This window comes from Odontesthes bonariensis, chromosome 24 (genome assembly GCF_027942865.1).
Source record: "Odontesthes bonariensis isolate fOdoBon6 chromosome 24, fOdoBon6.hap1, whole genome shotgun sequence".
Classification (NCBI taxonomy): Eukaryota; Metazoa; Chordata; class Actinopteri; order Atheriniformes; family Atherinopsidae; genus Odontesthes; species Odontesthes bonariensis.
In genome coordinates, this window is record NC_134529.1 from 23,447,406 (window position 1) to 23,462,508 (window position 15,103).

At 38.1% G+C, this 15,103-nt stretch overlaps 2 protein-coding genes across 2 annotated transcripts; one reads left to right on the forward strand and one right to left on the reverse strand.

The window, feature by feature from the left end:
• Positions 1 to 408: 408 nt before the first annotated feature.
• stmn4 (stathmin-like 4) lies at positions 409 to 9,157 on the forward strand. The gene is made up of 6 exons (XM_075459027.1): positions 409 to 514; positions 4,888 to 4,950; positions 5,215 to 5,310; positions 5,497 to 5,702; positions 6,478 to 6,669; positions 7,630 to 9,157. The coding sequence occupies exons 2-6, from the start codon at positions 4,938 to 4,940 to the stop codon at positions 7,687 to 7,689; spliced, it is 567 nt and encodes a 188-aa protein (XP_075315142.1). The 5' UTR covers positions 409 to 514; positions 4,888 to 4,937; the 3' UTR covers positions 7,690 to 9,157.
• On the reverse strand, positions 7,766 to 15,103 carry il17a/f3 (interleukin 17a/f3). The gene is made up of 4 exons (XM_075459028.1): positions 15,028 to 15,103; positions 14,249 to 14,445; positions 12,071 to 12,214; positions 7,766 to 10,727 (listed from the first exon to the last, which is right to left on the reverse strand). The coding sequence occupies exons 1-4, from the start codon at positions 15,034 to 15,036 to the stop codon at positions 10,598 to 10,600; spliced, it is 480 nt and encodes a 159-aa protein (XP_075315143.1). The 5' UTR covers positions 15,037 to 15,103; the 3' UTR covers positions 7,766 to 10,597.

A 15,103-nucleotide genomic window follows, 5' to 3' on the forward strand; every position in this document is an offset into this window, starting at 1 on the left:
TGTCATAAAATGAATGTTCTCCACACTGTAAAAGGATTTCTACTTTTTCTATTTACAGTTAACATCTAAATAATTTAGAGTCCTGCATGCTTTCTGGCTCGGTGTCCTGCTGAGATAGGCACACGCATACAAGCACGCACACATCAGTCTTCACCAGTTTCTCACGCTACCTTTCTGAACTCTTTCTCCTGCACAATGTGCATATACGTGCACATACACAATCATACACTCCTGCACCATGTAATAAAACACTGACTCTACCACCCACCCTGCAGTACAACACAGGAAGCTGACGGCCCTCCCCCCTTTCCTTCCGCCTTGCTCCCATTGGCTGAGAGGCTTGTATGCTGGCAGTGTCTCGGACCAATAAGGCGTCTCCAAGGTGATGTCATGGAGGCAGTATTGATGCTGTTGCTGATGCTGTTGCCCGGTGCCTGCATCCACGCAGCCAGACGGGGGTTACTGTAGTCAGCGGTCCACCATCAGCAGCAGAGACGACAGGGACAGAGGGGGGGTAAGTCTGCGGCACCTGCGTCACAGCACACAGCTACACACATTTGTGTTTTACCTGGGTCACTTTGGGTTCTGATTGTTAAGTTTCATTGCCAAACTGGATGCAACCTGAGAGTGTGTGTTTTCCACTGTGTTAGCGGGGTGTAATGGGGTGAGGGAGAGGATAGTGATGATGCAGGGCTTTCTTGCTGGTAGAGGAAAGAGAAGAAGGGAGGGCAGGAGAGAACTCAGTGTACCCATAAACTGTAATGAAACCTCTGTCATTTATTATTGATCCCCCATAACTATGAATGCAGCTTTGGTCTGGCTTACAGAGAAGAGTGGGGGAGGAAACTGGGGTGTGCACATAAAAGATGTGTATCCAAGACATAGTAACAGTGAGATAATGAGGTGTCTTAGAACAAGAAGAAAATTTTGATTAACGCCTGTAAAAAGTCCTGCTTTGTCATGTACTTTTGACCAAAATGTTAATTTTCTATTTCTAATTTCTTATTTAGGAGTTTGGTGTTACAGTCTCATTATTGTGCATGGAAGGTGACTTTGTAGATGCAAGCATTGGGTTGAAAAAAATGGCAATTGATAGAGTAACTTCTGTAGAATAACTCCATCCAGCTTAGTCAAAATGCTTCATAAAATTCATGATTTAAAGGATGCCTTTTCACCAATATTGTTGATATTTAGCTTAACTGCAAACTATTGTGATAAGCTGGACTATATTGTTGTAAATGTTCGTCTTAGAAGGAGTTTCGTAATGTCATCAAGACTGCACAAACTCGATCAATCTTGGGACAAAAATGTAATATTTATTTTAATGAGTAAATATGACAACTTACACAAGTTGAACATCAAATATGGCACCCTAGGAAACCTAGATATGAAAGAAAAAAACTTCTTTAAAACTCAAGGTTCATCTAGCGCACTATATATAAAAGAGGTCTTTGCTGTGTGGAAAAATGAGACATACATCTGGTTAAGCAAAATCTCAGTTGGCGTGAACGAAAGCAAAGCTACTCTAAGCACAGAAAGATATTTGAGTTTTTTTCTGTGCTGTTTTGAAACATTATTTCATCACACAGATCATTTAAAATGCCAACAAACCATCATACCTAAACATTAGAAGAGGTTGACTTCCAACTCTACATGTCTGTGTTTGCAGACAAAGTCCACATTTGGATTAAAGCGGGCGTGGCAAATGCATGACTGAAACACAAGACGTTTCAGTCAACTCAACAGTTTGTTCTCCTGCGTGGGAAAGCTGTTTCTTTTTATATATACACCACAATGTCCTGTTTAGGTTCAGTATAAGATCATGGTTTGGGTTAAAGTAAAACCTTTTCACAATATTAACTGAATGGTATTAAGCGAAGCCCCATCCCATCTTCAACAGGCGTCTCCTTAATTTTCTCTACCATCTATTGAACTTTGAGTAAAATTTAAGACACAAAGATATTGGATAACAATACAAATCAATTGCTCTAATATTTTATTTCATGTTTACTTGAATAAAAATCAAACAGATTTTTGAGACCTGTTACCTTCAGCATAGATGAAGGGTGATTTAGTGATCTCCCAATACACAACTCATTATGAAATATAAAATGTCTATCCACATGGCCCCATATGCTCCCTTTGCAGGCTGCTTTCTTTCTTTGTGCAAACTAACAAACAAGACACAAAAAGCTCTTATTCCAGCAGTAAGCAGTACATTGATCTGCAACCTGGGTGGTTTATCAAGATGAGGTACAGCTGTGTGTGTGTGTGTGTGTGTGTGTGTGTGTGTGTGTGTGTGTGTGTGTGTGTGTGTGTGTGTGCGTGTGTGTGCGTGTGCGTGTGTGTGTGTGCGTGTGTATGTGCATGTGTGTGTGTGTGTGTGTGTGTGTGTGTGTGTGTGTGTGTGTGTGTGTGTGTGTGCGCGCACGTGTGCTGCCTGATTAGTATGTGTATACGTGTGTGTCCTTGTGTGTGTCGGTCCCACAGGGAACCATGTCTGGGTGGTCACAGGGGAGTGTTCCATGAAATATAATGTATACCTTCTGGGTTGTCTCATTCGTACACTTGTGTCACTCACAGGATAGATGGCAAGGTAGCTATCTAACTAGCTTGATAGCTATCTAGCTAGCTTGATAGCTAGATAGCTAGCTTGATAGATAGATAGATAGATAGAAAGATAGATAGATACATACATAGGCCTACATACATACAAATATATTGAATCATTCCTTAAATGCAGCCATTAAACTCCATAGAAGTAGAAGGAACGTTAACTGCAGACACAGTTAGACAGAAAAAATTAAAGAATAGAATATAAGCTATTTAAATTCTTCAATTCTTTAATAGCATATCATTAAAGTTTTCTTAGACTTGAATAAATGTAACCCTTTGCTAAATTACTTCTATCTGTTGTCAATGATCCGTTGGGCTTTGGGGGAAAATAAGCCCGATAAAAGATTTCTGATTGAATTTGCCCCATATCAGAAACCATGGCCATGTCTACCGCTGTGATGGAAAACTGTTAAATGAAAATATGAATGCTGTGAGCATTCTGGTGCATAACCACAAGATAACAGACTTTGTATGCAAATGGTGCTGGTTCCCAGGACTAAGCAAACTTAATTATAGTGTGCATTGTACAAGTCAACAAATTGTAGAGAACACTCCTGGATTCTCATATGATAAAATTTTCCAAGTATTTGAGTGATTAAGAATTTATTGATGGGATTAACAGTGATGCAGAAAATGATTTGCTACCTGCCCACCCCCTTTTTATTTTTTTATTTTTATTGATGAAAGTACTAATTGGCCACTCATTGTTGGAGTCTTTTTCACTTAGATATAGTGGGGAATTGAGAGATCAATTCAATCAATCAATAAGAAATCATTATTTCATGTTTAAAATCTTGTCCACTCAGTTTAGATGTTTAAAAAGTCTACATAGCAAGAAAACAGATTTGAAAAATTCTTCAATGTCCACCAAGCATTGATGACATCATCTGACAGACATGGAGAAACAGATTAATAGCATTTGGTGAGAAAGTCTGGCAAAATTATTTGCTGCTCTGCTGCCTCTCTACCTCAGTGCAAATCATTCTGTTCAGTTTTCAAGTTAATTCTAAATTTAATAAAAGTATTGTTGATTTGCATTTCCTCCTGCAGCTTTTTGTCATGATTAGCAGTCTACAATCAGAAGATAAAAGAGACATATTCACCACTGTTTAAACGTTTGAAGTACATATTGGGCAGGCGGTAAAACAGGCTAATTCTCTGCTTTGTTATTTACACAAACCTTTTTGCATCAACAATTACAGCTGCCTCTCCCACTTGTGTCATGACTGTGATTTATTGCAACAAAACACTGTAGGCTCGGAAGAAAAACATGTCCCCCTTGTTTGCTGTTTGATTGGAAGTTTAAGCTTTGTGTGGAGATTGATGCACATGTACAATTCAAAGCCGGACCACAGTAAGACTTATCTTCTGGGTTTTGGACCAAATCAGGTCACCAGTTTCATCAAGGTAGTGATACAAAGTCATTTTCTAAAAAGATTGCTATTAGGTCTGTTGCTTAGCCTTGTAACTTTCGGCTGAGGAACGTTGCAAAAATACACCTTCTGTTATCTGTCCAGCACTTAGAAATCGTATTCCATGCTTTTATGTCCTCATGCATGTAACTGCTTACTTATTTCTGGCCATGCAAGACTCTATTGAAGCAATACTATGTAACATTTGATGACTTCATTGCAAAACTGCTTATTAAGCCCCATTATCGCACTCAATATCACTCCAGTTTTCATGCCACTACACTAGCTTCCAGTCATTTAGGATAATTTTAACATCCTCTGCCTTGTCTTAATAAACTTAAACAATCATAGAATAGAATAGAATAGAATAGAATAGAAAAATAGAATAGAATAGAAAAATACATTATTCAAATAAGTCAAGTAACTCAAAAAAATTTAAATATTTACAATGATTGTATATCAAGTAGAAAATAGTATTAGATTTTAAGCATTGAGGATTTCTCAAGTTAGCACATATGGAAAAATCATATGTGTAAATGATTGCGCATTGTAATCTTTTCTTTAGAAAGGGCATATTGTGTTTTTTGTTTTTTTCCCTGCCTTTGATGTGTTAGCACTGCATTTGAACTGCAGCTTGCATCCAGATGGGAGACTGAAAAACAAATTGGAAAGCTGCATAAAAGCTCAACTTCAATGCAGAATATTGAACCTTTATGGTGAGAGGTAATACAAGTGCTCTGCGGTATTGCATCTGTTTAATTCTGTCCTCAGTCACTGCTTTTCAGATTCATTATGTGACCTTTGAAGATGCTTCATTAAAGCCTTCCCTGGTATTTGTCTGTGCATGTGCCTCTGACAGAGTGAGACAGATCTTCAGCATCCCTGGAGAGTTACATACGCAGTGAGAAGATGACTCTGGCAGGTAAGCGCAGTTGCAGCAGAAATTCACCTTACAACAGCCCTCATTTACTCTATATATAGTACTGATGACATCATATTTTATTATCTGTGTCATGTTATCATTATGACAGTTAATATAACATAATGAGAATGTCTAATCACTATTACTAGAAAAAGAGCATTCATCTCTTTGTGAATGCTTGTTCATGATTCAGTTGGTCAACAAAGGTTTGTGTGTGTGTGTGTGTGTGTGTGTGTGTGTGTGTGTGTGTGTTTGTGTCCTCAGCCTATAAAGAGAAGCTCAAGGAGCTCCCCCTGGTGTCTTTGTTCTGCGCCTGCTTGAACCCACACACTGCAGAAAAAACTACCTACAAGGCAGAGGGTAAAAGTAATCTCCTTCACACAAACATTAATGATTTTAATGTGATAGCATTTTCAAAGTCAATGGACATTTAGCATTCTAGGTAATTTAAGGAGTTTGATAAACAGAAGATATGAAGGTGGTAGATAAACCAGAAACGACACAATGCATTCAGAAAGGTTTATATTTGTGATCTGACAATGTTAGATGCAGTGGACCTGGGCTGGTGTGTCATCAAAGATGTTGAAGTGATTGAGTTGAACAAGCGGACCTCAGGCCAGGCTTTCGAGGTAATCCTCAAGCCCCCATCCTTTGATGGCGTGCCAGAACTTAACACCTCCATGCCGCAGCGCCGCGACCCATCCCTGGAGGAGATCCAAAAGAAGCTGGAGGCTGCTGAGGAGAGACGAAAGGTGAGGAAAGAGGGGATTTGGTAAGGCCTAGCAACATAACTGCCAGAAACAACTGGGCAGAGCCTCACTAGGAACCTTAACCCTGGCTATTTGTCGCTCAATCAGGCATTGTTGAACATCTGTCGACACACTTTTTGGGCCGGGTGATTTATCAACGGAAGAAGAAAAGAAGGGTGGAGATAGATGATAGGAAAGTGGGACGGAATACTTGAGTTAATGGACAGGAAGTGATTGAAAGCTGAGAGGCGGAAGGGGAGAAATGGAAAGAGAGACATGAAAGTACAAAGACAGCCATGCCAGGACACAAATGGCTCAATGGCCCATATTCATGGAGGAAAAAGGATGAGCCAGATTTAAAAGAATGCATTCACCTAACTTCAACATCATGTTATCTTTAATCTACATAGATTTTTTTTTGTCTTGAATTATTGAAAAACATACAAAAAAGTGTATCACAGAAGATTGGATTGATATTAAATTACTTCTTCCCAAGATCTGCTGACACACCTTTGTCTTTTTTGCTGTTCAAAGGAAGCAAGCTGACAGACTATTACCTCTATATTTAATGTTTACAGCATGTTTTGTGAATTGTGATAGTCTGGATCCTAATACTGGGTTGAAGGCTCTGTCTGCAGGCCACATCAGGCAAAAACATAAAACCCCTCATCAACCTTAAACATAATCACAAAGGATTGCCTAAAATTGCTGAAAACTTGCTAATCATCAAGCATCAATTCCACATTTAAAGTTCTTTATCCCCTGCCGCACCAACCAGTGCCAGGAAGCTGAGCTGCTGAAGCACCTGGCAGGGAAGAGGGAGCACGAGCGTGAGGTGATCCAGAAGGCCTTTGAGGAGAACAACAATTTCATCAAGAATGCCAAGGAAAAGCTGGAGCAGAAGATGGAGGCCAACAAGGAGAACAGGGAGGCCCTTCTGGCTGCCATGCTGGAGAGGCTGCAGGAGAAGGTAAGTCCTAGTTGATTTGAATTTCTAACCCTTTTTGGAGAGCTTATCAAAAGCTTTCAAAATAATTATACAGTTTTCTAAAACTCATGGTCCATTCAACCAAGAATCTTCATGCAATTAAACCCATAACTGGCAGTTTTTTTTTCATTTCTGATTAAATTTTTATCCTTGTGTACGTCATGGTTTTTAGTGCAAGAGGTTGAGTATCTTATTAGTTCTGTGGAAGTGCAAGGGTTTGGCTGATTGCTAAATACAGGTTTAGGTCATTGTTTAAGACAAAAAGGCATATCAAAGATGTTACAGTGGAGTTTTACTTATCCAGAATGAGCTAAAGAGTGCGGCTACTTTTAAAGTGACAATGAACTACTTTCATCCACCCATCCATTTTCTATACCTGCCTAACCCAACAAGGGTTGCAGGGAGGCTGGAGCCCATCCCAGCTGTCATTGGGCGAAAGGCAGGTACACCTTGCACAGGTTGCCAGTCCATCACAGGGCCACAGACACAAACGTCCATCACGCTAAAACTCACTTCTAGAGTCAACTTAGAGTCACCAATCAAACTGACATGCATGTTTTTGGGCAGTGGGAGGAAGCTCAAGTACCCAGTGAGACATGGGGAGATCATGTAAACTCCACACAGAAAGGTCACTTCCACGATTTGAACCAGGAACCTTCTTGCTGTGAGGTGACAGTGATAATTTGAAGTAGATCTGTTTAATTGAAGCCTTACATTTTCTAAATAGTAATAGGCTTTAGTGTCATAAACCATGCTCGCTCTTCTATTTTAACATTCTTCACAAGCTTGATCAGTAATCATGAATATTTGATGAGGTGAAAAGGAGTTTTTAGTTCTCCTCGGTTGTTTTCATTTGGCTGTTCAAATGTTCACTGAGGTTTTTCCTGGCTGCCTTGTTAATGTGTGTTTGTGCCTTTCTTTGTTCCTGTGTCTGTGTTGCAGGATAAACATGCAGAAGAAGTGAGGAAGAACAAGGAGTTGAAGGAGGAGGCCTGCCGGTAGATGAGTGGAATAAGAGAGCTAAAAGAGAGAAAGATCAAGACTGCAAGGTTGTTGTTGTTGTTTTTTTACTCCATTTAGAAAAAAATAAGAGGAAATTAGAAAAATGCAAAACAGAAAATTGAACTCAACAACAGCAAGCATTTTGAATGACTTGAAAAGGCAGGTTTCATATTTGATGCATGCTGTAAGAGTTCTGAACAAGCTGTGCAAAGTTTAGCCAACTCTTGATGTTGAAAATTCTTTTTTCTCCAAAAGCAAACGGAATGATGGGTGGGGGGGTGTGGTGAGATTAACACAAGCATTTCCAGTGTTTGACAACTATGATTGTTTGGTGCAAGATTATGGAAAAATGTAATTGTAACTCTTTATTTCCCACAGTCTCAGTCAGAAAGCAGAAAATTGCAATTCCCTGAGTAAAATTATAGCAGCATTCACTGAGCTATGTTTTTTTCTTCTAAAGCAGAAGTAGTCGTGGAATAGTACCAATTTGGCGACAATGCATTTGAAGACACAGACAGTCTCCAATCAGACTGTAACAATGGAACTGAGGGTTGTAATCTGAACTGTTACCCAGTAAAACGTGAAAAACGTAGTGATGTGCTTAAAACTGGACACAGAAGATGTATTCAGTCACTACCAACACAAGTCAAAACCAAAAGCTTCTTCAGTTTTCATATCCATGGTTCTTATGTACAAGCCAATACACATAAATGGAATGTAACATACAAGCTTTTGCAGATTCAGAAATAAAAATAAAAGCTTAATAAAATAAAATTTCCGTAAATTCACTGTTTTCATGTTAATTCTTCACTGCACGACTTTTAAGATCTTTCAGTTTGTCTTGGGATGTCTGTGTGTGGTAAGCTCAGTGAGTCTCATTAAATAATTCATGAAAGTTCAATGATGAATCAGTTTTTGTTTCTACAGTGCTCTTAGAGAGGAAAGCTCTGCTACCAATTTTCAGGCTCACTGTAAAACTTTAGCTGTAGTGTAGAAGTAGACACTGACGTGTATGAGTATCTTAGTTTTAGAGCACTGATTGCACTCTTATTTCAGGAAGCACAACTCGAAAGCACATTTGCCTACAAGAGCGACATTGAACATATTCAGTAAAAACAATATAACACCAGGTTGAGGCAAAGTGAGGGACAGGTCAGAACTTGGTGAAACTCTGTGGGTTAAATGACTAACCAGTGGTCACTGTTTGCCTTGGCATGTCTCACTGTGCTCTGATTGTCTTTAAAAAAGGCATTGAAACCTAAAAGAGGAAGCAGAAAGATGAAATATGCCAGAGTTGTTGAGTCATATAGATTTCATACCGACTGGACTGACATGTGTTAATGTTTGCACTGTAACAAGGGAGTTGTAACATGGGATTTGTACCTGCTGTAACTGTGTGTTGCTGTAAATCTTCAAGGTTGGATTGATTGTATCAATTTGGCATGTTCAGTAAAAAAGCTTAAATGAACCTCCACTTTGGTCTCTTACTTTTCAAATGAAATTTAGAATTTTTTGGTCAACTGTGATCAGATTCTTGGTTGTCCATCCATTCTGCACCCCAAAGATTATTATTTTTCTTTGCTCAGTCAAAAACATCCTTTGAATAATTAATCAATCTTGCTACACTACATGACTTTGAATTTAATGCATGCAATTAGATTAGCATAGAGCGAACAAGCAGGATTTAATAAGTCACTATATTGAAGTAATAGCAAACACATAATTAATTCAAATACATTTGCAAAAGATGCCAAAAAAAACTCCTTTGTATAAAAATACAATTCATTGTTTCATAATGTTATCATTTGAATTATAAAAAAGAAAAAGAAAAGTACAATGAAACACACATCCACAAAAATGAACATTATCACATAATTTAAAACTTTATGTGTTTTTTTTTAATAACACTCCTTTAAAGATGAAGTTGTCCTGGGAAAAATGAGCTCTTGAATGAATCTGTTCAATATATAGAACATCTTGCAGTGTTTCCATACACTGTATTTTACTTGTGAATTAAAGCTACATTAAGCCCCATTTCACCTTTAGGGGGCAGAAATAGACATCCAGCTACTTGCAGGTTGTGAAAACTATCAGTGTATTGTCATTGGTAGCATTGAAAATGGCTGCGCACGTTAGAATTGAGCAAAAACTAAATTGGTCGATAGTTAATATTTTTTAAGTAGATAGACGGTGCACAGAGAATATTGTCAACTGTTAACCAACTCATTTTAATTCCCAGGGCTTCAAATATTGCCATCCTCTTTCCAATATACACACAATGTGTCACTTGGAATTGGTACCAATGACAAACAACAAGGTCTTCAGGGGGCTTGAGGGGCACGGAGGAAAGTTACTTAAAAAAAAAATCGAGTTTGAGACTAGTAGAAGAACTAATTTTTCCATTTCCTTGGTTTTAGTTATTATGTTTACTTTCAGTTTCTTACTGTGGTTTGTTTATGGTTCAGGAAATACTTTTACTTGGGTAGGCACGAACAGTACTCGATCAGGTATGATAACAGTGATGTGGTAAAAAATATATTGCTTTATCCAGTACTGCAGATGACAATCCAGGTATAGACATTTTTAATATATTCATCCTGTGCACTGAAATCTGATGCTAAAGGCTACCTTTTGCAATAACAAGTGATACCAGTGCTCTTGACAAAACGTCAGTATGTGGAGCTTCGGGGGGATAGGCCAGGCTGTAACTATTGTAGCTTGTGAACTAAAATCCTACATGCTAGCAAGCTAGGAGCTAACACTAAAAGTGGTGAAAAAAGGCTGTTTTATATTTCACAGTCATATGGATCAGCGATTACTTTAAAAACATTTGCTGAATAAAAATTTGAAGTGGATGAGAACAGCATTTAAATCACGCTGAGAGAAATGCAAACATTTGAAGTCTTTGTTACTGTAAGGGTACAATAGTGGGCCTCACACAGGTACAGCCAACTGTGATCACTTGGGTCCCCAAAACGAAGTCGTACTTCTTCCTTTTCCTCTTCCCTCCTTTCTTAGTTTGATTTTGCCTTGGGACTCTGCAATAAGTGAAGATAATTAGTGTGAGCAAATACTGATATCAAATTGAAAAAAATTCCAGTGTGATTACACAAGAACTGATGCTTTGGACTGAGATAAAACGAAATGAAAATTAACTTTAGGCGCTCAATGAGTCTGATTCAATCTTGTTCTTTGTATTTTTTAGAGGAAGTTATGGAAACAAAGACAACAATTCATATGTTTAGTTTTATCTTTCTTTTTTCTTGTTCCAAGCTTTGAAGCTGGGCCCAGTGAAGCCTCATTAACACGATACAATAAACATAAACCTAAATGAGTTTTGTTTTTTCTCGCTGTTACTGCCAAAGAAACAATATACACAATTTTTTCAGTAAAGTTCCACTTCTATATGAGATTTGATCTTCAACTAAATCCACAATGTATAATGAGCACTAAACCTTTTTTGTGTGAATATTTTATTTAGAAATGTAAACAGTAAGTATAGTTTACAAATTAATTAAAGAAATGTAAAAAGGACAATAATTCCCTCTGAAATTAAGTGGATTTAAATTAATTGTGGTCAAGCACAGGGCAAAAAAATGTTATGCTACACTCTGTTGTTGAAGTCTGTTTCCCAAAAAAATCACCAGAGATCTCCTTCTAAGGAGGATCTCAGGGATAATAATCCCAGTCAGCTTTAGCTTATTCGGGTTCACAATTTTGTGCTTTGTATTCTTCTTCAACCACCAGCTGTGGCTGTACAGCACTGCAAACAGTCTTTTAGGATGTTTAGATTTTTGTCATGCAATACTATTGAGAATCTATGTGATTAGTTCTGAAGCTTGAAGATGCCAAATTATTTTAGCCAGATACATAGAACTGCTTTCACAGACCAAAGAAACACAAAAATGCTGTGGCTCCTGCAGAGACCTGCTCCCAGCAGCATAGTCCATCCGTGATTATAAATACACAAATGAAAATTAAGTTCTTTAAAATGCATTGCAAAAAACAACCAGATGTGTTGAGAAACTATGCACATGTGTACCATAGAGACTGGATGAGGCTTTAAAGAGCATTGTGCCCACAGCAAAAAATAATTTGATTGGTTCTGTCCTGTTTACTGAAGTTTGTTTGATGCTATCCAGGGCTGACTTGTAAAAACAGTGGTTATACAACATTATGATGCTTGTTCTTATTTAATCCTGTCTTGACATCCTGCTAAATCAGGAAATATATCAAATTAACCGGGGAAAATGCTTTCCAAATAGCCCTTCCCTGACTTCCTTAATGTGCTTTTTGTGAATACAAAAACGATTCTTGTTCTAACAGCATAACCAAAGGCATAACAGAAATAAATATATTTTCAACCACTGCTGTGGCCCACCTGTGAAGGACCAGGATCTGATATCGGATGGGTCTGACCTCCAGAGTTGAATCTTCCCATCCCTCCTGCGGGCTCAGACAGCCAGAGGTCAGGCAGTGGGCCTGTGAGATCCGCCTGGGCAAACGTGATGGGACCCAGGTATCTCTGAAGAGAAATGGAAAGCAGCATAGAACATTAGTAGTTGAATTAATTGGAGAAGTCTTATTTTTAAAACACTTTTTATACATGTTGCTGAAGTTCCGTATGCTTCACAAATAAATGAAAAGTCAGTAAGGCAGAAAGAGATTGTAAAGACGTTAAATGAAACCTGGAAGGACAAAAGATTAAAAAAATACAACTGCCCCCAACATAAATACAATATGTGAGAGAGATAAGTTAAGTAATGTGCATAAACCAAACTTTAGCTGATGAGGTAAAAGACAAAGTGCTTTGATGTCATCACCCGACTCTTTGGATGGAAACTAAAAGCTGCCGCACCAGAAAATTTAGTTATGCACAACTAACACAATCATGTCAGAGGGCATGAGGGGCCATGCTGGTCTATATACTGCAATGCCAGGCATGAAATACAGCATTGCCATATTCTTTACATGGCAAACCCTGAAGTGATTTAAAAACAAACAAAAAAAATTCAGTATGGAAGCTGACCTGAGCTCTGAATCTGCTGTGGCTGTATTATTGGATTTTTGGGTAGGCTAGATGGAAGAGCATTACAGTGCATCTACTTCTCTGTGAAACACTTCAATGATGCTTTTGAGGTGTGAAAAGGGCAGATCTGGATACAAATCCAACGTGAGCCTTGAAGTCAAAAACCACACCAGTGTTTCTTGCTAAATACTAAGCATAAGAACCAGTAACTAAAGTTTCGGTTTAATCTCATTTAAGCCGTACAGTGTCTTGTGACATCAGACATTAAAAGCCAAGACACATTTAAAAAAGGGAATCAACTGGTCCTGTGTCATCAGGAAACACTGCAATATAAAGCTAGTTGTCATTAACAAAACTGTGGACTGAGAGCCAATACACCTACAGATGAAATTACAGAGAAGTTTTTATTGATTACAGAAGTGGCTGCAACATAAATCCATTGTCAATACTATAGATTATTTCAGCAGTTTTGGAGACATTATCATTATTCCTTGGATCAAAGAATTCTCTGCCACAACATTTTTTCATATATATGTATATATATACATATATATATATATATAAATAAGTAAAAATGTAAGTATTCGTGTCAGCCCGAAGTATATATGTACAGTATATATATATCAGTATATATTGTAAATACGGCTGGGCGAGTTAACTCTTTATTATCGTGTTAACGCGTTAATTATTTAACGCCGATAAATATTTTATCGCGCATTAACGCAGGTTTTATTTTTTTTATTAAAAAAAATAATAATAATTAATATTTTTGGGGGCTTTTGTGCCTTTAATGGATAGGAATGTTCAGAGAGGCAGGAAGCAGAGGGGGGGACAACACGCAGCACAGGGCTGTCCGAAACGGGACTCGAACCGGGGCCAGCTACAGCGAGGACTATGGCCGCTTGTACATGGGGTGCCTGCTCAACCCACTACACCACGGACTACGTGTTTTATTATTTTTTTTATTATTGTAAAAGTCTGTTGCTCACAGGCTTTTATTTTGTAAAAGTCTGTTGCCTTCTGCAGCAGAACCGGAAAAGAAAGTAATTGGCGGATCCACCAAACATGGAGAAGGGTACGGAACTTTTACTCGGCCATTTTCATTTTAAAGTTCTTCCAGACGGCGGAGTCGACATAACCAAAGTCATCTGTAAACACTGCCAAGTTGAATTGTCTTATCACCGTACTAGTTCCAGTCTAAAATATCACTTAAAGGCAAAACACGCAACTGATAGCAGCAAGTCATTCAACGAAACAGACAGTGGAGCGAGGCTTCTACATAAAAACTACATAAAAATGCCAATGTTAAAAGTGTGTTTGCACAACAAATGTTATGGCACTTTCATTCATATGGCAGTACATTTAAAATTAAACTAAATGCTGAAACCTATACAATATTAATTTTTGGATTTTGCGTACAAATGCGATTAATCGTGATTAATCAGGGAAATCATGTGATTAATTAGATAAAAAATTGTAATCGTTGCCCAGCCCTAATTTTAAAATATCAAAAGTATCAAAAGTCCTCACCTGTAAATCCATGGTGACAGAGACATGTTTGAGGCAGATAAGCTGGAGAGGTCAGGCAGCACCGAGGAATCCAGGCACACTCTCACACTCTTGACCCTTGATCCAATTCCCTGCTTCAGCTTCATTGAGACAACCTTCCCTTTCCTGGTGGCGTGCAGCAGTGAGGCAAAACCCAGCAACAGTATAACTCTCAAGACCTAAAGAAGAGAGCAGGTAAGAGGCGTTCTAAAAGTGACATGAAAACCATGAAGCATGAAAATAAAACAAAAAACTCAGACTGTCTGAAAGGTAATGAAAGGTTTACTTTTTGTTCATTTTGTCTCTCATTTGTCTCTAAGTTTTTTTTTGTTTGTTTTTTCCAAATCTCTTTATTGAGTTTTTGCAGACAGTACAGAAAGAAAAAAGATATCAGTTTCCTATTGCGTCGAAGCGTCTGCTTTAAAGTGAAGTCCAAAGTAAAAAAAAAAAGAAAGGGAACAGGACAAAAAGAGAACCCTAACATAACTATCCCTCGTAACAACCTATGTCAGATGTAGTCACAGCAAACAACTTAGTTATTATACAGCATATGGCAACATAAGTGAAAAATTGAAAACGAAAAAAAAAGAAATAATAATAATAATAAATAAAATGTCTCTCAGTTTTAACACAGTGGCATGGTATTTAAAGTTAAAACGGACTTACTATATACTTTACATGCAGCAAAAGAAGTACATTATGTGATATAATCAGCCAGTCACTGATTAGAGATAAGTATAAGCACAGCAGCCTGGACTCACCAGCAGCATGACGGTGTTGTTTCAGTCTCGGCGCCCAGCTTCAAATGTGAGCCACTCCTCTGCAGTCTTGCTGTGT

Bases quoted from the DNA above. Each gene is read 5' to 3' on its own strand.
- stmn4 (XM_075459027.1), top strand. The intron at 5,703-6,477 runs GTGAGGAAAGAG...CGCACCAACCAG, and splicing joins CTGCTGAGGAGAGACGAAAG to TGCCAGGAAGCTGAGCTGCT. The intron at 6,670-7,629 runs GTAAGTCCTAGT...TCTGTGTTGCAG, and splicing joins TGGAGAGGCTGCAGGAGAAG to GATAAACATGCAGAAGAAGT.
- il17a/f3 (XM_075459028.1), bottom strand. The intron at 12,215-14,248 runs GTGAGGACTTTT...ATTTCTCTTCAG, and splicing joins CTGTCACCATGGATTTACAG to AGATACCTGGGTCCCATCAC. The intron at 10,728-12,070 runs GTGGGCCACAGC...CACTTATTGCAG, and splicing joins CAGATCCTGGTCCTTCACAG to AGTCCCAAGGCAAAATCAAA.